This window comes from Ipomoea triloba, chromosome 14, assembly GCF_003576645.1.
Source record: "Ipomoea triloba cultivar NCNSP0323 chromosome 14, ASM357664v1".
Lineage (NCBI taxonomy): Eukaryota > Viridiplantae > Streptophyta > Magnoliopsida > Solanales > Convolvulaceae > Ipomoea > Ipomoea triloba.
Window position 1 is genome coordinate 22,980,686 of NC_044929.1, and position 23,495 is coordinate 23,004,180.

The 23,495-nt window shown below is 37.2% G+C and overlaps 3 protein-coding genes across 5 annotated transcripts; 2 read left to right on the plus strand and 1 right to left on the minus strand.

Moving 5' to 3' along the window:
* Positions 1–574: 574 nt before the first annotated feature.
* On the plus strand, positions 575–14,356 carry LOC116004616 (piezo-type mechanosensitive ion channel homolog). Of its 2 annotated transcripts, XM_031244737.1 has the most exons (21): positions 575–689; positions 816–1,091; positions 1,912–1,992; positions 2,104–2,260; positions 2,400–2,717; positions 2,821–3,007; positions 3,669–3,790; positions 4,313–4,397; positions 5,052–5,267; positions 5,357–5,534; positions 6,118–6,246; positions 6,426–6,599; positions 6,724–6,957; positions 7,131–8,669; positions 9,083–11,565; positions 11,659–12,054; positions 12,269–12,427; positions 12,623–13,117; positions 13,309–13,450; positions 13,550–13,694; positions 13,904–14,356. In XM_031244737.1, the coding sequence occupies exons 2-21, from the start codon at positions 1,043–1,045 to the stop codon at positions 14,037–14,039; spliced, it is 7,425 nt and encodes a 2,474-aa protein (XP_031100597.1). In that variant the 5' UTR covers positions 575–689; positions 816–1,042; the 3' UTR covers positions 14,040–14,356. The 2 variants fall into 2 exon arrangements, with proteins under 2 accessions (XP_031100597.1, XP_031100598.1); XM_031244738.1 differs by lacking the exons at positions 575–689; positions 816–1,091; positions 1,912–1,992; ... (4 more) ...; positions 4,313–4,397; positions 5,052–5,267 and having other exon boundaries at positions 5,413–5,542.
* Positions 14,357–14,613: 257 nt separating this feature from the next.
* On the minus strand, positions 14,614–15,592 carry LOC116004840 (methyl-CpG-binding domain-containing protein 4). Its single transcript, XM_031245016.1, has 2 exons — positions 15,465–15,592; positions 14,614–15,369 (listed from the first exon to the last, which is right to left on the minus strand). The coding sequence occupies exons 1-2, from the start codon at positions 15,495–15,497 to the stop codon at positions 14,884–14,886; spliced, it is 519 nt and encodes a 172-aa protein (XP_031100876.1). The 5' UTR covers positions 15,498–15,592; the 3' UTR covers positions 14,614–14,883.
* Positions 15,593–16,841: 1,249 nt separating this feature from the next.
* On the plus strand, positions 16,842–20,794 carry LOC116004687 (putative E3 ubiquitin-protein ligase RF298). 2 transcript variants are annotated; one of them, XM_031244839.1, is made up of 3 exons: positions 16,842–16,958; positions 17,473–19,498; positions 19,950–20,794. In XM_031244839.1, exons 2-3 carry the CDS (start codon positions 17,516–17,518, stop codon positions 20,442–20,444), a joined length of 2,478 nt encoding a protein of 825 aa, XP_031100699.1. In that variant the 5' UTR covers positions 16,842–16,958; positions 17,473–17,515; the 3' UTR covers positions 20,445–20,794. The 2 variants fall into 2 exon arrangements, with proteins under 2 accessions (XP_031100699.1, XP_031100698.1); XM_031244838.1 differs by having other exon boundaries at positions 17,481–19,498.
* The last annotated feature ends 2,701 nt before the right edge of the window (positions 20,795–23,495 follow it).

Genomic DNA, 23,495 nt, shown 5'->3' on the forward strand with positions numbered 1-23,495 from the left:
ATCCACATAAAATTTGTCAAAAATAAGTATGCACTGTAGTAAAATGAACATTTATTAATAATTTACCTTTGACTTTGAATATGAGTCATGGTCCACATTATATTTTTCGTATTGGTGCCATATGGCCCACTTTTATTTGTCACTAGGATTTCTTAAACAAAGATTTGGGCTTGGAACCTTAATACAAGTTAGAGGTAAATTATTGTGTGGAACATGGTCCACATAGTGATGTGTGAATCATAACAAAAAAATATATTTTTAATATATTAAAAATATATTATTCATGTATTGAATGTACATTATATAAAATAATGTATTTTCAGTACTTAAATAATGTATATTATCTAAATACAATGTATAATTTGATATACTAAAAGTATATTATTTGATAATATGATCAATACAATTGTGTGGACCATGATAGATCTCTAGCTGTTATTGTTTTTTTTTTTTGGGAGGAATAATCATGTCCGTTAAATGTACTTTTTAATATTCCAATAAAATTAAAGAAAAAAAAACAAATAAAGTAAGCATTTTTCATTTTCAATTTTCCATTTTCCACTAGGTCCCCCCATAAAGTTTCAATTTTTATGAGATCCCTTTTGTAGATTGATTAGTAAAGCATTAAGCAATCCCTCCCATATGGCCCAAGCTGGAACAAGAAGAAGAAGAAGGAAAGCATCCTATTGGTCAACTGCTTAACTTAACCAAAACAACTCTTTCGATTATTTTATTTTATTAATTTATTATTTTTGTTCCTGCTACCTGTCAGTCATATTTCTACATCGAAAGAATTTTGTTGGTTTAATGAACAGGGCTGCAATTCGAAAAGGACGGCCCCCATTGAATCAACCATATAAGATTCATTGGGAATCCCTTGTAAGATATGCACTTTCGTCAATCTTTCATAGGAAATCAGAGATTTTGAACGGAAACTCATACTCCGTGCCCGAGGAGCTAAGGTATTGAATCAAAGATTTGAGCTTTGAAGCATTTTTGGGCTCAGTATGTAATGGAAGGGAATTGAAGAAAAAGGATAACTATGGCAACGTTTGTTTGCGGGTTTGTGTTGCCATCGCTGCTCTTGACAGGTAACACTGGAAGGAATTCAATCTTCTTTGATCAAGTTTTTATTCAGAGATTGTATTTTTACATCTGAAAACGATTACTTGAGCTGAAGGTGTTTGAATAAATTATTTCAAATTTAGACCCACCAATGCTGGTGAGGTTGGAAGTTAGTGAATCTTTTCCAGTGCAATTGTTTGGAAATTTGATATAGATTCTTGAAATTCTCTTGCTAGTATGACTTGGGTGGAAGCATGGAGAGTGTGGGAACTAGTAGGACTTCTTTAAGCTGTTATTTCGATTTAGCTCTCTGATGTCACACCCACTTGTGTTAATTCTGATGGCATGTTATGGTATGGAGAAATTTCCTTAGTTATTTTGGAGCAGTGTAGAAGGACAAAGGCTAGGCTATTGCCTTATTTAGAATATGAGTCTATTTGTCTGCTTCTTCAAAAACAAATTTCTCTAGCAAAAAATTGCTAGTGGAATATTAGGAAACAACCTTCCAGCAGCTACTTTAGAGTTAAAGTAATTAGTCAAGACAGACCCATTTGTTCTCTTTGGAAAGTAATATCTACTGCAGAATTTGACCCATGTGGAAAGTGTGGTCATTTTTCGAAACTGTGGTGTTATTAAACACAGACTACATAAGGAGTAAGGCTTAGTCATACTCAGTTGAATCTAACTATGGTGTCAGGATGTTATCCCTTTTATCTATGTGCCACAAAATGATCTTTTTCCCCAAGTGCTTTGATTCTTTATTTGCTATAAGCTTTTAATTCTTGATGCTATATATGCGTTTGTGTATTTAATTCTAATAGCCATTGATGCATCATCTGTGTGCAGCTGCTTTACTGGATTGGAATTTGATCTCTCTTGTTGATTTGGTGGCTTCACTTCTTATTCGATTCACTGCTCCAAAACGAGGTCAAAGCTGCTTCCATGTATTTGGATTTCTTTCTGGTGGTAATATATGCTAATTTGGGCATATCTTTCTTTCCCTGACTATTTCAACTCATTATTTTTGAATGTCTATAGGATTTCGTTTCCGAGGGAGGATTCTTTTGTGGTTCGTTTGTGTATTTTCTCTTCTTGTAATTATTACAGAAGTAACTTTTCTTACTGTACTGGCCATTGTTGGTTCCGAGTGGTGGGTAGCAGATGCCTGGTGGGCAAAGCTAATTGGACTAATAAAGTTAGTTTTCTCCTTTCTGCCACTCTTTTGCTAATTTCGTATACTACTTATGTTTAATATCCTACGACTGATTCCACTTATACCTATGCACTTCTTCTTGGACGGACACAATTAAGTCCTTTAATTTATGTGTTTGCAGAGTCCAGTCTTGGAGATCACCCTTAGGAATTTATTTCTTGACTTTGCATCTATTAGTGGCGGGTGTGACTTTCTTAGAAATTCGCAGTGATAGATATGGATTGTTTCAATCAAGGAGGGATTCATGCTGGGGGCATCTCTCATCAGCTTTTGAGCATGTAGGTTCTCGTCTTAGGGTGGCCTCTTGCTTATTTCTCCCTGGCATTCAGTTAATTGTGGGAATCAGCAATCCGTCTTGGCTTTCTTTGCCATTCTTTATATGCAGCTGTGTTTCCCTGGTTGATTGGTCTTTAACAAGCAACTTTTTAGGCCTTTTTAGGTAATTCAATTTTTTTTTTCCTTTCATAAGTTCCCTTATTCAAATGTTCTGTCATCTAGCTATTATTAACTCAAGTTGCTGTATGTTTATCATTACTTTGAAGGTGGTGGAGGGTTCTTTGGCTATATGCTGGCATTAGCATTTGTTTACTTTATGTGTATCAGCTCCCTGTTCCGTTCCCACAAATGTTCCATACTGTAGCTGATTTCCTTGGTCTCTTTGAAATATCTGCAAAATCAAGCTGGCAACAGATTTGTTCTGGGCTCACCCTTTTGATATTTTACTACATGGTATGCTTTTCTCCGTAAAAAAATTGTACTCTTGGTATCATAGGGCAGTTATGTTTAAGCGTGTTAAAGACATTGATGTTAATACTGCTTAGCCTTGATATACTAGAGTACCATACTTCTTGTCTTCTATGGTTACTCGTCATTTCTAACTGAACTGGATGCTTAGAGCTGCTACTTTTCTTCTTGCACATGTTGCCATCAGTATTTTCCATCTCATCTTTTGCTTTATGATTTACCCAAGTTCCTGTGCTTTGTATAGTAGTGAAGAAATGATCCACGAGTTGAGATGAAAAGAGTCAAGGATAGAATTAAAGATCAGACAAGTAAACAAGGAATCATTTTTTTTAAAAACTTTCTTCAAACTACAAGTTTAACGGGGTAGTTTTGTTTTAGGGTCTCTCTTAAGTTAGTAAAAAGTTTGAATTTCTATTATATGAATTTTTATGAAATCTAATAGAAACCATCTTTCTATATTCATCTTAAATGTAACCTTAGCACATAGTTTTGAGAATTTTGGGATGAAAAAATAATAAAGGCAAATATTTCTATTTCATGTATTTCTTCAGCATCATTGTTAAACAACATTTCTGATCCTTCCTTCAGAATAAAGCTCTTTCAGCTTATTTGTGTAGATCCTAAGCTTTTGAGTAATTCTCTGCAGCTTTCGTTTATTAAGTGTGATTTGGAGGAAATGTATCTCATTGTGACCAGCATGGAAGGGTCCTTGACTGAACAGCTTCTTCCCTTGAGGCATTCCTTTTCCTTTTTCGTCCGAGAATCCAAGTAATTGTGGCAGATCCTATATTTTTATTATCTGTGGTCTGTCTAATTGTCAATTTTCTCGAGTGTCTTACTTTGATCTAAACTATTATTACATTTATCTATTCATATACCGAAAGTCCTTGATTCTAATTGCTTGTTACTGAATCTTTTTCAATTCCTTGCTGGGGTTTGTGATTGTGACGAGAAAGTGGCCGGGGATGGGAGGTTGCATTGGCAGGTGGTAGGATGAGATGTTTTTTTTACTTCTTTCCTTTGCTATTCTGCCTAAATATCATGCTAAATAACTGTCACCATAAGTAGAGGTGGGTATATGGTAAAAATATCTCATTAGACTCCCTCTTTCCACTTCTATCCTTAGTGCTAGAGAATGAATTCCACATGTCTGAAAGGCAGGTGGTGCAGTTATATAGATGAGCTTCTTTGGTGATTACTTTTCTCAGTTTGAAGCTTCTTTATCGTTACACTTCATGACTTCTTGCTTGAGATTTCACTAAATTGTACGTATTGAATTGTTGAGTGCAGATCTGGTGTAAGACATACCAATGTTTTGTTGAGAAGTACAGTTTTTCGGATTTTCACAATCAACTTTTTCACATATGGCTTCCCGGTACATGTCTGAAGCAACAAATCTTTGTAGCTTGAGCTTTATTACTGCATCTCCATACATATGATGATATGAATTTAGTAAAATCTTTTTACCTTCACATGCAACTACAGACAAAATCTAATTTTTGCTACCCATAATCCTTTTTATTTATTTATTAATTATTATTATTATTATTATTTATAATTATTATTGGGGGATGGGGAAGGTGAGATTCAAACCTAGGCCTAGTACTTGGAAAGGGATCTAGCTTACCACTAAGCTAAACCTAGAGCTCCAACCCACAAACCAAATACAAAAGTGCCTCTTGTAGAGTTTAGAAACTCTAGATGGAGAAACCGTGAGTCATCTTACAGAGCTTATATTTATAGTATTCATAATCATGGTACGAGACTATTGTTTCCTACTACCATATATACAAGGATTCTTAGGTAATAGAGATTACCAGATCTATGCTGTAATTGATTCTTAACAATTATATACTCCAAATTTCCAATACCTTTGAACTTGCAGTCAATGTGATCTTCAATTATGTTTCAAATTTAATATTTACACTACTATTTATAGTGTTGTTCTATCCATTATTTTTATTTTTATTTTTATTTTTATTTTTTCTTTTAGTTTTATATTCTAAACTTTTAATGGCTCTTTTGACAGGTCTCCTTGTTTGCGCTCTCATTTTGGAGCTTCCATTTTGCTAGTATATGTGCATTTGGACTGCTTGCATATGTTGGCTACATTTTATATGCTTTTCCTTCACTGTTTCGCATGCACCGATTAAATGGTTTGCTACTAGTCTTCATACTTTTCTGGGCTGTGAGCACGTATATCTTCAATGTGACGTTTGCTTTCTTGAACTTGAATCTTGGGAAGGTAGCTCTTTCTTTGTGACAAGTTCTCCAGTTTCATTCTACTGCCACTGAACATCAAATTAATGACTTAATTTCCTTATGTATGTCCAGGACATGGAGATTTGGGAGATGGTTGGATTGTGGCATTATCCTATTCCCGGTTTCTTCTTACTTGCCCAATTTTGTCTTGGAATTCTTGTTGCTGTGGGTAACCTGGTAAATAATTCTGTCTTTCTGTGCTTATCCGATGAGGAGCAACACCCATCAACTAACAGCATTATTGAGGAAGGTACAGATGTATGCACTAACTTCATGGACAAGTAAAGTAGTAAACATTAGAAGCTTTGTGTTTGCTTTATTATGTTTCTGAAGTTTTCCCGTCCCTTTGTCTCTCTGGGGAGGGGGAGGGGCCGGGAATGGGTTCTAACTTGACACCTTGATCTCAATAACAGTGGTTTTTTAAAATCAGTATGAATAAGAGCAGTTCTTTAGTGATTATGGCATCAGAAGTTCATATATTAAGAACCATTGGCTTTGTTACTGTGTATGCTTTTCTTATCTCTTTACTCAAAACTGCAGAAGTTCTTTAGAGTGTAGTGAGTAGTTGTACTGTTTATTCTGTTTAAGGTCACACTCTCTTAATTGATTTGCAAGCACTCTCCCATTAAGAGGAAGTAAAAGCTTCATGTTGCCTTTCGTTTCTTGACTTGCACTCTTTGATTGAGCATATTTTGCCTTAAATAGGTAGTTGAATCAAATTGTGCATCTTGATTATTTATTTAAACAAGCTTATACTTAGTAACTATGCTTACTTGAGATATATATCATAGGATTTGGCTTCTATCCATCTTTCTTAATTTCTTTTATTGCAGAGAAGGAAGAGACCAAAATATTGATTGTGGCTACAATTGCCTGGGGTTTGCGCAAAATTTCTCGGCCTGTCATGCTGATCTTAATATTCCTGATTGCAGCTAAACCTGGTTTCATCCATGCTGTTTATAGTATGTCCAATCAGGCGGTATTGTTACTTGTTTAAGATTCAAAGTTTCCTTTAGTTAATTAGCACTTAGTTGTATTTATATAATAGTTTGTTGCAAGAAGTGTTTGAGTATTAGCATTTTCATGGACATAAATCCTATAGGCTTGTCTAACTGTAATTTTTTTTTTTCCTTTGTTTCAGTTGTATTCTTTTTTGTGTACCTTCTGAGCCATGATATCAGCATGAGGATCCGCCAATCCTTAATCCTTCTATGTGAGGCTCATTTTGTATTTTTATACATTCTTCGGCTTAATCTGGTCTCAAAAGCTCTAGAGCAAAAGGGATCATTGAGTATGGAGATTCTGTCTCAGCTAGGTACATTTTATGTGTAATTGTATCAGTTTAATTAACATTATCCCCTATTATTTCTATAATTTATTATATGTGGATCTGATTTTCCTTTTCAGTTTCTTTCTGATGCATCTTTACTACTCCGTAGGTCTTCTTTCGATCGAAAGTTCTTGGGATTTCCTTGAAGTAGCTCTTCTTGCATGCTTCTGTGCCATCCATAACCATGGCTTTGAAATGTTGTTCTCATTCTCAGCAATTGTGCAGCATACTCCTTGTCCTCCTCTAGGATTTAGCATTTTGAAAGCTGGTTTGAACAAATCGGTTCTATTGTCAGTTTATGCTTCTACCACCCCCAGAGAGTGTAACTATGATTCTTCACATGGTATAACTTTGCCCATGTTTTATTTGCTTTAGTATTTGTTTTGTTATTTGTGAGTGAGAAAGTCCAATAGTTTTAGTCTCTCATTCTTCTGCCACAAATACACTTACTTTCTGCCACATTGTAACTAGATTTCTGATATTGTAGTAACATTCTATGTAACATTATTTTTGCAGAGAGGAGGATAGCATTGTACCTCAGTGCTATTGGGAAGAAAGTTTTGTCCATATATAGATCATTTGGAACATATATTGCTTTTCTGACAATCCTTCTCACAGTGTACATGGTTAGGCCCAATTACCTATCATTTGGATACATCTTCCTTCTACTTCTCTGGATCAATGGGAGGCAACTAGTTGAGAAGACAAAACGACGTATTTGGTTTCCATTAAAGCTATATGCAATTGCAGTGTTCATTCTCATATATAGTTTGAGCATCTTTCCCAGTTTTGAGTCATGGATGTGCGGAAAACTAGATCTGTTTGCATACTTTGGGTATAATCCTGATGGCGCGCTGTTTGAAAATGTTTGGCAGTCTCTTGCAATCGTAATTGTAATGCAACTCTATAGCTATGAAAGGCGGCAAAGCAAATATTTTAAGTCAGAAGTTCTCTGTCCATCTCAATTTGGAATAGTTGGTTTCGTCAGGCGGCTTGTCATTTGGCACAGTCAAAAGATGTTGCTTATTTCAGTGTTTTATGCATCATTATCTCCAATAAGTGCATTTGGATTTCTTTATCTTATTGGTATTGTCCTCTGTTCGAATCTACCTAAAACTTCCCGAATTCCATCCAAATTGTTCCTAGTTTACACAGGACTTCTAGTCACCACTGAGTATATGTTTCAGATGTGGGGTAAAGATGCTGGTATGTTTCCTGGACAGGAATACTATAATTTGTCCCTCTTCTTGGGCCTCCGAGTATACAAACCAAACTTTTGGGGTCTTGAAGCAGGTTTGAGGACGAAAGTTTTGATCATTGCCCTGTGTAATCTTCAATACAATGTTTTCTACTGGTTAGAAAATATGCCTAGTTCTCTTTTAAGTGCTGATGGATTTGAGGAACCTTGCCCGTTGTTTGTGTCAGCAGAAGATATATTGCCAGTTCTTTCCAATGGGGAAATCCAGTCAACATCACACACTGGTGAACTATCTAACCAAAGGATAGGCATGACTAGCAAGTCATGGGGATCCTTCAGCCGTACTCTTTACCAATCACCTGATGATGGGCCTTCTTCTAACAAAGGATTCTCTGATAATAGACGCAGTAGTAAGTATTCATTTGGATATCTTTGGGGAAGCATGAAGGAAAGTCATAAGTGGAATAAAAGACGGATTATTTCCTTGAGAAGGGAAAGACTTGACATGCAGAAGACTACCTTAAAAGTATACCTCAAGTTTTGGGTGGAGAATATGTTCAATCTTTTCGGGCTTGAGATCAATATGATTGCATTGCTTCTTGCCAGTTTTGCTCTGCTTAATGCTATTTCTATTCTCTACATTGCATTACTTGCTGCCTGTGTTCTTTTAGGACGGCGCATTATACGTCAAATCTGGCCAATTTTTGTTATGTTGTTTGCTTCAATTCTTGTGCTTGAATATTTTGCCATGTGGAAGAAGCAGATGTCATCAAACTATGAAGATGCCAACATGCACTGTCATGGTTGCTGGAAGAACTCGAACACATATTTTGGTTATTGCAATAAGTGTTGGCTAGGTATGTTTCTTTCAACAATATTGAACATTGCAGTTCTGAAAACTATACCTTTTTTTCCTGGCATTCATCCCTTGCAATTTTCTCTCTGCTTTATGCATAATGTTCCAGGAGATCATAAATGGACATTAATTTGTATTGAGGCCTCAATGGGAAAAAAAACATTATTTAATTGTGAAATTAATTTTTCCCTTTAACCTGTTTATTTTGAGAAATATCACATATTCACACCCATTTCATTGGGTCATCATTGAGCTGGACAAGAATTTCATCCAAATCTAGGATAGACACTTGTTTGGCCGGTTGTTAGGAGTGCTTGGGCAGAATGTTTCTGGCGAATTTCATATACAGTTCTTGTCCTTTGAGTGTATGTGAAAACCATCTATTTATTTATGTTTATTGTTGATTGTTGATAGGGCTTACTGTTGATGATCCTCGGATGCTGATCAGCTACTTCGCTGTCTTTATGCTTGCATGTTTCAAACTTCGCGCAGATCGTGCTTCCAGCTTTTCATGGCCATTTACATATCGCCAGGTGATTTCTCAGCGTAAGAATTCTTTCGTTTGGCGAGATCTGTCTTTTGAAACCAAAAGCATGTGGACGTTTCTTGACTACCTGAGGCTTTACTGCTATTGTCATCTTTTGGATCTCGTGCTGGCTTTGATTTTGATTACGGGTACCCTTGAGTATGACATTCTTCATCTTGGATACCTTGGTTTTGCTCTCATATTCTTCCGGATGAGACTTAAAATACTCAAGCAGAAAAACAAGATATTCAAGTATCTACGTATATACAATTTTGCTGTTATTGTACTCTCTCTTGCTTATCAAGCTCCGTTTATTGGTGATTTCAATGCGGGGAAATGTGAAACAGTTGATTACATTTATGAGGTGATTGGATTTTATAAATATGACTATGGGTTTCGGATTACTTCAAGATCAGCTTTGGTTGAGATCATCATATTTGTTCTAGTATCGTTGCAGTCGTATATGTTTTCCTCGTCGGAGTTTGATTATGTGTTCCGGTATCTTGAGGCGGAACAAATTGGCGCCATTGTATGTGAGCAAGAGAAAAAAGCTTCGTGGAAGAAAGAACAATTACAGCACATTCGTGAATCGGATGAGAAGAAACGCCAGCGTAACCAGCAAGTGGAGAAGATGAAATCCGAGATGCTCAACCTACAGGTCCAACTTCATAGCGTGAATCCTACCGGCACGTGTGGCGAAACTTCTCCTGCTAGTGAAGGCTTGAGGAGGCGGAGAACTGCTTCATTTATGGACTCAGACAGTGGTGATCCCGGTAAACAGGAGATGAATGCCCATCCAGATTTGCTGTTTGATTTTCCTGAATCTCCTGGCACTGCGAGGTTTGCCAGCCCATTCACGTTAGAATTTGTAAAGCACTCTATAGAGTCTCCTCTATATGAGATAACCGAGATAACTGAACTTGACGAAGATGCACCCGATGATTCTCTTAGTGATACAGAAAAAGAAAGGATAAATGTAAATAGCCAATTAAAAGAGAATCCATTGGCTTCTGCTGTACAGTTAATAGGGGATGGGGTCTCTCAGGTACAATCAATTGGAAATCTAGCAGTCAACAACATCGTGAGCTTTTTGAACATAACGCAAGAAGATTCTGATTCTGAGTCTTTACCAGCTGGAGAGGGTATTCATGGTGAGAGACACAGCCAATACGTGAGGAGTACACACCTGGATCGTGCAGCTTCTCTGCAATCGGACAAGAGCAGAGCGTCTGAAGCTGCAAGTCTGCAAATCGGGAGAATATTCTCTCACATATGGTATCAGATGCGTTCCAACAACGATGTTGTGTGCTACTGTTGCTTTGTTCTCGTGTTTCTTTGGAATTTCAGCTTGTTGTCTATGTTTTACCTGGCTGCTCTCTTTCTATATGCTCTGTGCGTCAACACTGGGCCAAGCTACATCTTTTGGATAGTCATGTTAATCTATACGGAATTCTACATTTTGATTCAGTATCTTTATCAAGTTGTCATTCAACATTGCGGTTTCAGCATCCAGTCAAACTTTCTTCCCGAGTTGGGGTTTCCCACCAAAAGGATAACATCGTCTTTTGTGATTAGTTCACTACCGTTATTTATGGTGTACTTGTTCACTCTCGTACAGAGTTCTATAACTGCAAAAGACGGTGAATGGTTTTCTCTAGCATATGGGAATATTAAAGGAAGGCTAGTGGACTGGAAAGAAGTTCCCATGGGATCGAGCTGGAATGAGAAGGTGAAGAAGCTATTTCAGCCGTTGAAAAGTATGTTGAAAATAGTGATCAGAAGCGGTTGCAGATACTGGAAATCACTGACACAGGAAGCAGAATCGCCTCCATACTTTGTCCAATTGTCCATGGATGTGAATGTGTGGCCAGAGTACGGGATCCAGCCCGAAAGAATTGAATCGGGAATAAACCAGTTGCTGTTGTTGGTGCATAACGACAGATGCAAGAATGAAAACCCTAATTATTGTTCCTGCGTGAGCAGGGTTCAGATTCAAAGCATTGAGAAGAGTGCTGAAAATCCGAACATGGCTTTAGCTGTTTTCGAAGTGGTTTCTTCATGCCCGCTTACAGAATGTACGCCTGAAGAACCGTTCAAGTCCCTCACTCCAGCTGCTGATGTAGCACAGGATATTCTTAAAGCACAATCCTTGGGTTTTGTCGAAAATATTAGATTTCCGTACCCTATACTCTCCATCATTGGAGGTGGCAGAAGAGAAATTGATCTTTATGCCTACATCTTCGGTGCTGATCTGACCGTGTTTTTCTTGGTAGCTATTTTCTACCAATCTGTTATAAAAAACAAGAGTGATTTTCTGGACGTTTCTCAACTAGAGGATCAGTTCCCTAAAGAGTTCGTATTTATGCTGATGGTAAGCACACATTAAAATGTGGTTATTTTATTCTTGATGCTTCAACGTCAGAAAGCTTATATAATTCTCTGATTTTATTCATGCCTCGTGCAGGTTATTTTCTTCTTGATTATGGTTGATCGTGTCATATACCTTTCTTCATTCACCTCGGGGAAAGTGATTTTCTACCTTTTCAATCTCATTCTTTTCACATATGTTGTCACGGAATATGCTTGGGGTACAGATTCTTTACAGCAGAGTGCTGCAGGATTAGCCCTCCGTGCAATATATCTCACCAAAACGATTTCTTTGGCTTTACAAGCCATCCAAATCCGTCATGGCATTCCCCACAAAAGTACATTGTATCGCCAGTTTCTAACCAGCAAAATCTCACGAGTCAATTATATTGGCTACCGACTTTACCGTGCCCTGCCATTCCTCTATGAACTGAGATGTGTGCTTGATTGGTCTTGCACAAAAACATCATTGACAATGTACGACTGGTTAAAGGTGAGTCCTCTCCACAAAAACAAATAAAAACAATAAAAAAAAAAAAAAAAGAAAAAAAAAGAGGCGCATTTGTCTGTGATCGTGTAAACTCTAATGTGTATCGTGGTTCTTCTTTAGTGAATATATTGATATATCAATATCGATTCTTGTTTGCACTATACCTAATGAATAGTCTTGAAATTCATGATGGTGATGCTTTGGTATCTTCTTATAGCTAGAAGACATAAATGCAAGCTTGTATCTTGTCAAATGCGATGCTGTTCTGAATCGAGCAACACATAAACAAGGCGAGAAGCAGACCAAGATGACTAAATTCTGCAACGGGATTTGCTTGTTCTTCATTTTAATCTGTGTAATTTGGGCTCCCATGCTGGTAAGTGTCTTCTGTAAAGCACAAGTTATATATAATTTACACTGTCTGCTTTTGAGAATGTAATGTTGGCCACGATTTTATTAAAGATATTCGGGTGTCGTATATTTGAAATGTCATTGTATCATCTTGTTTTATTCAACAACGAAATGCCTAATTGTTATCTCGTATTCTTTGTTGTTTTGCTTATACATTCAGATGTACAGCAGTGGTAATCCAACGAACATTGCAAATCCCATCAATGATGCCAGTGTTCAGCTCGATATCAAGACAGATGGCGGCAGGTTGACACTATACCAGACGACTCTATGCCAAAGAATTCCGTGGGATCAGATTAGCAATTATAACAATCTTGATCCCGATGGTTGTCTTGACGCATATAACGAGTATGATATCCAATTGATTTGCTGTCAAGCCGACTCCAGTAGTTTGTGGCTTGTCCCGGATGCGGTTCAGAGAAGGTTCACTCAGTCTTTTAACAGCAACATGGAGATTAAGTTTTCTTGGGTTCTCGCGAGAGACAGGCCAAAAGGGAAGGAAGTTGTGAAATACGATTTAACTGTTGATCCTCCACAACCGTCAAAAGTCGAGAAAGTTATAAATGGCTCTGCCAGTAGCTTTAGAGTCGAAAACATCTATCCGAGATTTTTTCGGGTCACTGGTTCGGGAGATGTTCGGCCTTTTGAAAAGCAGGTATGCTTTATCCACGTCTCCGTAATCTGCTTTAAACCTATCACTGTGAATGAAATTTACGGCCCATTAAGTTACATAAAGTGTTTATGATTGTTCTTTTGTCTAGTAGCTTATAGGCTATAGGAATTTATATTTTGATGTCATATTATTATAAGATGAACTATTTAATTTTGAGTACTTATATTTTGAAGGAAATCGATGTGAGTGCTGATATTGTTTTGAATCGTGGAGTTTCGGAGTGGTGGTCCTTCCACGATACCAATTCATTGGATGTTAGCGGTTGTGGGGGGTGGACGGGGCCCATGGCCATCATCGTATCAGAAGAAACTCCACGTGAGTATTGAACGATTTCTTGTATTAATTTGCATTTATGTTAGTAGAAACCTAAATAGATGTTAAAATTGTTAATAATATATATCAAATCTATGCTAGAGGGCTTGCTTGGCGAGACACTTAGCAAGTTTAGTATCTGGGGTCTCTACATTACGTTCGTACTAGCAGTTGGCCGGTTTATCCGGCTTCAGTGCTCCGACTTGCGAATGAGAATCCCGTACGAGAATCTCCCGTCATGTGACAGGTATGTAATTTACTTCTCCCCCTCTTGCACTCCCGTTTATGAATTCAACCGTGACTTAAGCAGGTATACCTTCGCCCCGTTGTTGTATCGAGAGTAAACTAATATCTTGCTATCACATTTTCGCCCGTGAATGAAATGGCGACTTAACTGTATACATGGAACATGAAAGACATTTTTATGGTGAGATCTCGTTAATATGGTTTTGGCAGATTGATTGCCATCTGTGAGGATATTTATGCTGCGAGAGCCGAGGGCGAGCTTGGAGTCGAGGAGGTCCTGTACTGGACACTCGTGAAGATTTACAGGTCACCGCACATGTTGCTGGAGTATACCAATCCAGACTAGACCCCGGGAATCAACCGCTTTTTCAAGTAGCAGGATTAGTGACTAACACGAACACCTGACTGACAGCGTTCTTAGATGAGATTCCAACCAATACGTTCTTCGTTTTCGCTTTCACATTTCAGTAATCGACTTCCCATGATTATATTAGTTTGAAGCCGGGAAGGATCGTATATGCATCTAGAGATACTAGCGATACGTGTAAATATTCAGTTAGAATGTAAAATCGATTTGAATTGTGTTTGTAATATGATACGATATACTTCTATAGAAGGAAAGTTGATGTTTTTACCTTTGCATCAATGGTACTTTGATGTTTTACACTTCCCACTTTGCATCAATTGAGCTGCAAATGCAAATTGTAAGACCTAAGGAACGATAACAAACAGTAATCGAACTGCAAAATAGTAATCGAGCTGCAAATACAATACAATTGTAAGATGCAACTGTAAGGTCTAAAGATCGACAACGAACAGTAATATTTACCATGAAAGGTAAAACTTTGGCTATAAAAAATGAAAAAGAAAAACAGTAAATAAGATGATATTAGTTTGGAGAAGCAAGTGATACAATATTACAATGTAAAGAAAATGAAGCAATCATCATATCATATCACAGGAAACCTAATACAGAAATTATGTTGTTTTTGTGAAGTTGGGATACACAAAATCCTTCATTTCTTGACAGAGTTACAGAAGCAACAGACAAACACCCTAGTCCCTACCATGACCAAACACCATATCCAGGGAAATCGTAACACTTAAAATTAAAATTTGGGGTAAAAAAAATACTAGGATGTTGAAATTAGGGTTCCTAGGACTGACTAGAAACAATAAACACAACCGGGTCATTTGACGCCCGAGATTGAACCCGAAGCTTTCTTGCTCGCAGCAGCTGCTGAAGCAGGGATAGTATCCTCCATAACTTTAGGGGTTTTGAAGCTAAAATCAGTGACGTCTAAGTGGGAGAACTCCGGGTTTTCTTTGAGGAAACTGGCGACTTGAATTGAGGATCTGAGGCGCTTTCGGGTCGGGGTAGTGTAATGGATATCCATTTTGCTGTAATCTTTTCTCATGGTTAGGACTTTGGTGAAGCCGTCGGGGGTTTTAGGGAGATCCGGCTTGTCGATCACCCAAGTCCTCGACGAATCGTAGGTAATGTCCGCCGGATCCTCGCAGGTTTGGTCGGGTTTTTTGGTGCACACAAATGGGTCCTGCGTGAAATTCCGGCGGATTTCCTCGTACTCTTCTGGGGTTCCGATTGTTCGCCATTTGTAGCACTGCCCGCATTGCACCGCCCAAACATCCACCGAGTTCGGAGCCCTTTTTGCCGTCTGAAAACCCGTCCAAAAGCACAAATCAATCCGACAAGAACAACAAAAAGAAAACCTCAAATTTTAAAAAATAGAAACGAATCCTAAGATCGTACCTTTGTGGGGGTTTGAGGAGGATCGTTCACCATTCTCTAACTACTGCGCTGCTTCGTCTTCTTCTTCTTCTTCAGCTTTCTTTCTAAGGGCATACATATAAATATATATATATATGCTAAAAAAATCTGTCTTTGACCTTCTTCTTTACAGCCATTTTCTGGTTTTAGTTTTCTTGTTTCTCCCCCCTGCATTCTTTCTATTTGTTATTTGCCCCATGGAAGTTCAAGTTTTGTTCAACCAAAATGTTTTCTATCCCTATGATTACATTTTTTTCTTTCATATTTTCTAAATATAAAAACATGTCTAACTTTACATATAAATATGTTAACTATTATAAACTCTCACTTCAAATATTTCTTTACTTCTATGAATCTATCTTCACGACTTCACATGTATACTCATCATCATTCAACGATTACTTACCAAACTTCTCCACTATTCGTTTATCTCATCACTCACCTACTTATTCATTATCAACATCACTGTCTCGATTATAATCATTGTTTATTTTCATGTGCTATTATTTGTTTATTTACTTTATTAACATCTATGCTCACCTTACTTACTTGCACGATTGCACATTGCCATATGTATTACTGTTGGGGTTATATACTTTGTGTAATAGTTGGTCTCATTGGGGATGAATGACTAGAGTGATCGTAATTACAAAAGGGGCATACCATGTAGAGCTCGAGATTACATATTGAGTAACTAAGTGTGCGACTAACTTAAGTGATTTGATTGATTGGTCATGTTAACATTGATTGCAATAGTTCAGCAAATCTTCTACTAAATACGAGGACGACGTGAAATATTATAACCATCAAACCAAACATTATTATTGTCATATGTTTTGTCACATATATATTTGTGTATACAATCCAAGCTTTTGGACCCTTAACAAGTAGGCTAGTATATGAAATTAGGAGGGGAAATAGCATTATTATAGGGTATTAATATAAATGCAATATTATTAGTATTTCAAATAAGGTAACAAATTTATTTCATTTTGTCAATTAAATTTACTACTCATTCTTTCTCATTTTATGTGTTCGGTTCAATTAACAAGATTTAACTGAAATTATTTACCGTTTATTTTTTCACAATATTAGATTTAGTGTTTATATACTCCGTATAAAATTTATATATTTAAAAATTATTTAACACAAAAAATAATTTACCTAAGGATTATATATTGAAGGATTTTTATCAATGATTTTACATAAATTTATAATCTTAAAATTTACCTTCTCCGGCTTAACCATGGTTTGGTGAAGTTGCCAAAAAGTGAAGGAGCAGAGTTAACCCGCATAGTATGTGTGGCAGCGCCCCCATATAAAGCCTTCTCTAACCGCACTGTTGCGAGAGTGGAACGAACACTCAGGCGAGCAGAGGCGAGGCGAGGCACGCAGACAGTGTGAAAGAGCTCACAGAACAGTGGCGCCGCACCTCAAGAACGGGGGAGACTTCACCTTGCCGATTTTGTGCATTTCGTGAGTGCCCTTTCTCATTCAAGATTGAATTCTTGCTTCTTGCTTTGATTTAATCCTTTATTTGGCCAATACCCAGATTTTTGTTGGTTCGTTTTTTCATTTCTTGCACCTGATTTTGTCTTTTCTGGCTGTTATTTTGATTGTTTATTTTGTGAGGTTTAGTAGGCTGTGATAGTCTATTAGGTTTTAGGTGGGATTTTACTACGGAGTATTTTAGAGCCTGTGGCTGTGGTTATACTGTTTAAGTTTTATTTAGTTGGATTAGTAATTTTGTATTGATTTCTTTGTTAATTTTGTTTATGAAACTGTCAAGTTGTTTCATGATTTGCTTGAGTGATGATTAATTGTTTTGAGTTCTTCAATTGCATTCCCATTGTGATTTTCAATCAATTTTGTTCATTGCTGATTAGAATCTAATCTAATGTTGGTTATTTGCTAGCTAATCCCTTTCGAGTTCTTGGATTGTTTTATTGTTTTCGAGACCATTTTAATGAGTTTCTGCTATTGCATTGAGAATTGTAGCCAAAGAATCGAGTAGTCGGGGAAGTTCGAACAAAATGGTTAGCAAAAAAGAAATGGAAGGCAGTGATGATGGTAGCAATGAGATTGTATCTTCGGTTTCAACCCAAGAGAACGGGAGTAGGAATAAGAGGAAGTTTTTGTCCGAATTCCCGTTAGACATTCCCATAGATTCACCGGCTCTGTCTCTGACAGAATTCCCGAGATATGAGTTATTAGAGGAAAAGCTCCAGAACACACTAAATGAGTTTGCATCACTTGACCTGCAGTCTGGGCAGACTAATGAGAAACGTGAAATCGAAAGTTCACAACAAGCTGATTGGGACGATCCGGTTGCGTGTGAGCTCGAGAAACTTCTAATAAGTAATCTGCACGCAGCTTTCCGGAGTGCAATCAAGAAGATAGTTGAATGTGGATACAGCCAGGAACTTGCGGAATTGGTTGTTTTGAGGAGTGGACTTTATCATGGCGTTAAGGATGTTGTCTCGAATGTTGTTGATGGTGCGTTGGCTTTATTAACGAAAGAAAGGTATTTGGGTACTAGGTACCAAGTATTTGAGGAGTTCGATAGCCTAATAGAGTACGCAATCCTCGAGATGATCTGTGTGCTGAGGGAAGTTAAGCCGTTTTTAACCGTTGCTGAAGCAATGTGGTACCTCTTGATTTGTGATCTGAACCTGTTACATGCATGTGCGGTGAAGGGAGATCCTTCGTGCGAGTTCTTTAGTCAAGTAAATCAGGGGGAGGGCTCATCTGATACAAAGGTTCCCCAGTCGAAAACCGAAGTTTCTAAAGCCAGTTCAAACAATCACAAATCACATCTTTTGAAATCTTCCGCCACTAGTTCTCAAAGCTCGCAGTCTAAAGCCGCCGCCTCTCATCTACCAAAAAACTCACGATTTCGCGAAGTTGCAATAACTGGGAAAGAAGGCTCGGTATCCCTTCTGGAGATGGAGGGAAAGTCTTTAGGTGCCAGTGTCTCTGAAGAAAAATCCGGGGCTGGTCGAAAGGGATCATCGCTTCTTTCCAAGAAAGATCTCCTACGGCAAAAGGCGTTTCATTTTGAGAAGACCTACAAAGGTCGTGTGGGTAAGGGGGCCTCCTTTAAGGCCAAATTTACTTCCTGGGGCAGCATGGTTCTCGATAAGACCCTGAATCCTCCTCAATCTGGTTCTTCTAGTACAGCAACGAAAGTCACTTCCGCTAAGATAACTGCTACAGTTAAGGCCACTGGTCTTCCCGCAGAAGGAAACCAGCACGCTACAAGCAACCCCGCTTTGCTCATATCGGGAAACGACACCGTTGGTGCGTCACCGGTACAAGATACTATTTTTGCACTGCGGGCTGTCAACTGCAGGAAGACCAAAGCATCCTCGGATCACGTACCTATGCCATCTCCAAAGCCCCCGGGCAACACCTCAACCTCTTCCAGTGTGTCAACTTATTATACCGGTATCCCTTACGACGAATCTCTAGGGAAATATGTTGCTCAAAACGAGAAAGATGAAACCATATTAATGCTGATTCCCTACATTCAGAATTTAGAGAAACAAATCGCAGTTTGGTCAGATTGGGCAGCTGAGAAGGTTAGGATGGTTGCTCGAACGCTGACCAAGGATCAAGCCGAGTTGAGAACGTTGAGACAAGAAAAAGAAGAGGTCGAAAAATTTCTGAAGGACAAGCAAACACTGGAGGAGAACACTCTGAAGAGGCTTACTGAAATGGAGTACGCAATATCCAATGCTAGTGGCCAGATGGAGATGGCTAATTCCTCGCTTCATAGGCTTGAGGTGGAACATGCTCTGCTACAAAAGAAGATGGAGGCTGCAAAATCGCATTCTCTGGAGTCGTCTAGAAAATCGCAGGAAGCCATGGTGAGAGAGCAGGAGGCACTGAAGAAGTGTCAAGCTGGGGAGGCGGAGAAGAGGTTATTGCACGAAAAGTTCTCAGCTCGGAAATGTGAAAGAGCTAGCTTGGAGCAGCAATTAGAGAAGGCTAAGAAACGGCTGAAACAGATTGAGGTATGCTTTCATTGCAGGAATGATTGATTTCTAATTGATTGAGGCTTTAAACATTTATTTTAATACAGTTATACATCAAGGTTTTTACTCTCTATTTAAGGCCTGACCTTTATTCTCGTATCCAATATGGGTTTCCATGCTAGTAAATCTTTACAAGGTCTGATATCTCGAACTAAGCAACTAATCTTGGGCATTGAGCATATCTAATTTTGCAGCTGGATTGAGAAACCAGAATTACTTAAACCATCAAATATACCCATTCTTGCATCCCTTAGCTTTCATTTTCCTATATCATAAACTAACTCGAAGATTTATTATCCATGTTGGTAAAATTACTTCTAGAATTATCCATGTTGATGTTGTCTGCATTTTCCTTACTCTCCCATGTTCTCCCTAAAATAATTTGCCTTACCCTTTACCATTCTCATTACTGATGAAAGAGCGTTTTCAGGCTCTTGCAGAACAGGAAAAGAAGGAGAAAGAAGAACTTCTTAAGCAGGCCAAATTCCTGCAGGGTAAAAGAGAACTAATGGGAGCTTTGGCAAAAATAGAGGAGGATAGTATTAGAGAAACGGCAGAAGAAGACATGCAGAAGTGTAAAAATGAAATCGACAAGCTTGCAAGTGAAATCTCTGTACTAATATTAGCATCTGAAGCTTCAAAAATAGAGGCACTCCGGAGAGGCATTGGAACGGGCCATGGTAGCTACCCGAAGGATGGCAAGTTGGGGCCGCACATTCCTATGACGAGGGAGGGAGGTGAAAAGCGAGAAAGAGAGTGCGTTATGTGTTTGACAGAGGAAATTTCAGTGGTTTTCCTACCGTGTGCACATCAAGTTCTTTGCACGCAGTGCAACATTCGTCACGAGAAGCAAGGAATGAACGACTGCCCTTCTTGTCGAACGCCAATCAAGACAAGGATCAACGTGCGCTATTCTCCTTCCTAGCCGCCCCTCGAGGAGTATCTGCTGTTTTGCAATCCTGCTGGAGTTTAGAGGATGATCCCCATTCCATTTTCAACAGAAATACAACATTTGACATATTCATCCATTTATGTGTCTTTTTTTGGCTTTATTTTACGGCTACTAAAAGTAGAAATACTTGAGAAAAGATTGAGAGAAACAAACAGACAGATAAACACTAGAAAGCTATGCCCCAGTGGTGTAAGGGCAGTTGCCTTCTAGCCTTTGTAAATGATTTACTGCCAAGCTCCTTCCCATATGATATACCACTATACCACTCAGTCCTTCAAATTCCCTGTCAAGAGTTAACAGAAAAAAAAAAAACTTTTTGTTTGTGTTGTTGGAGTTATTACCCTAATTTTCCTTTCCTCAAATATTGTTTACTGAATCAATAAGCTAAACCTGTGTGGACTAAACCAGTAAGCTTATTTACTTTCTTGTAAATTTTTTATTGAAGTCACAAGATGGGTTTCACCTGAATAAAGTTGCGAACTTTTTTGTAAATCAAGAGTTAACATGCATGCATGGTTCATACTTCATACAAGAGACAGGCTTGATTAATCATTGCTCTCTGCTGTCTATCTGCAGAGATATGTATGACAATATCTTAGTGGAAACTGATAAGAAGAAACAGATAATAATCAATCATATCATAAATATTAATTATATATGCATGCATGCATTATTATTGCTAGCTCATATATCTTATAATGCAGATTCTCCTCAACATCCTTCAAACCATGAGCTGGAAAATATTTGTTATTAATATAGGCTTTGCCCCATCTCCAATTTTCAATTAGACACTTATGTACGGATAGGGATAATAGTATCCCTGTTATGATTTGAGCTTACCAAATCTGTCTTAATATAATGCCCACAACAATCATTATTTGGTTTATCTCCGACCCGAGTTAGGCATGCATACAAGAGCCCAATCTCTTACCTTATAGTTACATTAACAACCTGTAAGCTGTAGATAGTACAATTTATTAATTGTTCCGAATTGCTGAATTGAATATATTAACAGTCCGTTTATTAATTATCCCAAGCTGCTAGATTGAATAAGCATAAATAGTCGATTTCTTAATCTTGTAATTACGTTAGCCAGTTGTTTACCCCAAAAAAACTGTTAGATTGAATATATATTTTTTATTTTAACAAATTAAATTAGTGAAGAAATATATAAATTTATTATATTATCTAATTTGTTTATTCTGAGAAACAAGCTAGCAAGATTCTTGAAATGCTGCATGCATGCGCATGCAGCAAACAATTAAACATTGGGTAGGTAAATGTCTTGTGGCAATGGATGCGAATAATGTTAATATTTTAGGAATTGAATTAAGGTGGTCCTGTTTTCTTGGCTGGCAGTTTTAGTTTACACCTTCGTTCTGAAACAGGCTAAGCTCAGATGGGTTCATTTTGATTAGACAGATTTAAAAAAAAATGGTCATTTAATGTAATGCTAATTAAATATATGCGATTTTAATTTATTTTACGTAGGGTGACTTGCAAAGTCAAACCTACAAAATGAAATAATATAATATAATACAATATATGGTGAAACAAGAAATAATTTAGTAATTTATGTGATATTATGTATTTTAAATAGGGGTGCATTTGAGTCGAGTCAAACCTAGTTGGGTAGTCAAAGTTTACTATTGACTTTATTACAAGCTCGGTAGTATCTGTTTTATAGTCAATACCCTACTACTGGAAAAGCTACAGAAGTGTCTCCGTCGAATAGAAACATTGTAGTCTGATTTGATTATTATACCTTTAATCATGTAGAGGCTAATTTTATTGCTTACGTGACTGTTGGGCGCAATAAGGTGGCCGCCAACTAACAAAAAACTCATATTTGAATTCAATCCCGGTGATTGTTCTTACACGAATTCCCACACACAAAAGAGAATTGAAATAAGTAAATATAAATTAATAAACATTGAACTCAAAAAAAAAAATTAATAAACATTACCCCACTTGTAACATTTGGAATGATATTTGACCCAAAAAGAGAATTGAAATAAGTAAATAAATTAATAAACATTACCCCACTTGTAATATTTGGAATGATATTTGACCCAACGCCATTTTCGCCAGCCCTTCTGTCAAATTATTGGACCGTAATACAAAATTGGCTACAAAAATTGACTGTTGAACTGTATCATGTGTACCCTAGCTGCATTTATAGGGTGTTGGACTTCACTTTTGTATTATTTGGAACTTGAAACACACGAATCTTCTGATTATTTTGGGTTATATATCATTCTTATTGTATATATATTAGTTTTTCATAAACACTAAATATATACTACGTAGTATTTGTTAAGATATGTATAAATAGTATATATAATTTATATAAGTAACTATAAACTGGTTATTATATAATGGTCCTGTCCAATGGCTCAAGACGAGTTATAGATCATTTAATAAATAAGATTGTCCAAATTAGAAGCTCAATCCCCCAAAGGAAGAAACAAAATAATTATGTTCGGGACATAGTTCATCTAGATCGTGGTGTCAATCCAAAAAAGTGGAGTAACACTAAGTTGAGTTGTATTTATGATATTATGATACGTATCTAGACACAAATATAACTTAATATATACCAATCTACGAAACCCAAGTAATACAATGCGTATTGTATTTTCTTTTAATTGGTGGGTACAAAGTATACATTGCATGCTAATTAATGTATCCATATTATGTATTATTAATAAGATAAGTCTATGTCAAGATTATTTTATATGTTTATTAAGTGGCAAAGTTTTCACGCTAAGCCGCTAACAAAAGAACACCGCATTGCATTTATAAGTTATTTAATTAACACATGAAACTTAACCTTTGATTTACGTGAAAAGTTATTGTAAATTTGTAGTCAGGTTTAGAATAAAATGTCATGTAATCCTAATCAGAAAAAGATCTTAAATCAATTTAGATCGTCTATAGTTGATTGGCTTAAATTAAAAAGTTTAGATAGTTTTTATTATTGAGGAGTTAATTAAACTTAAAACTCATGATTACTGAAGTAAC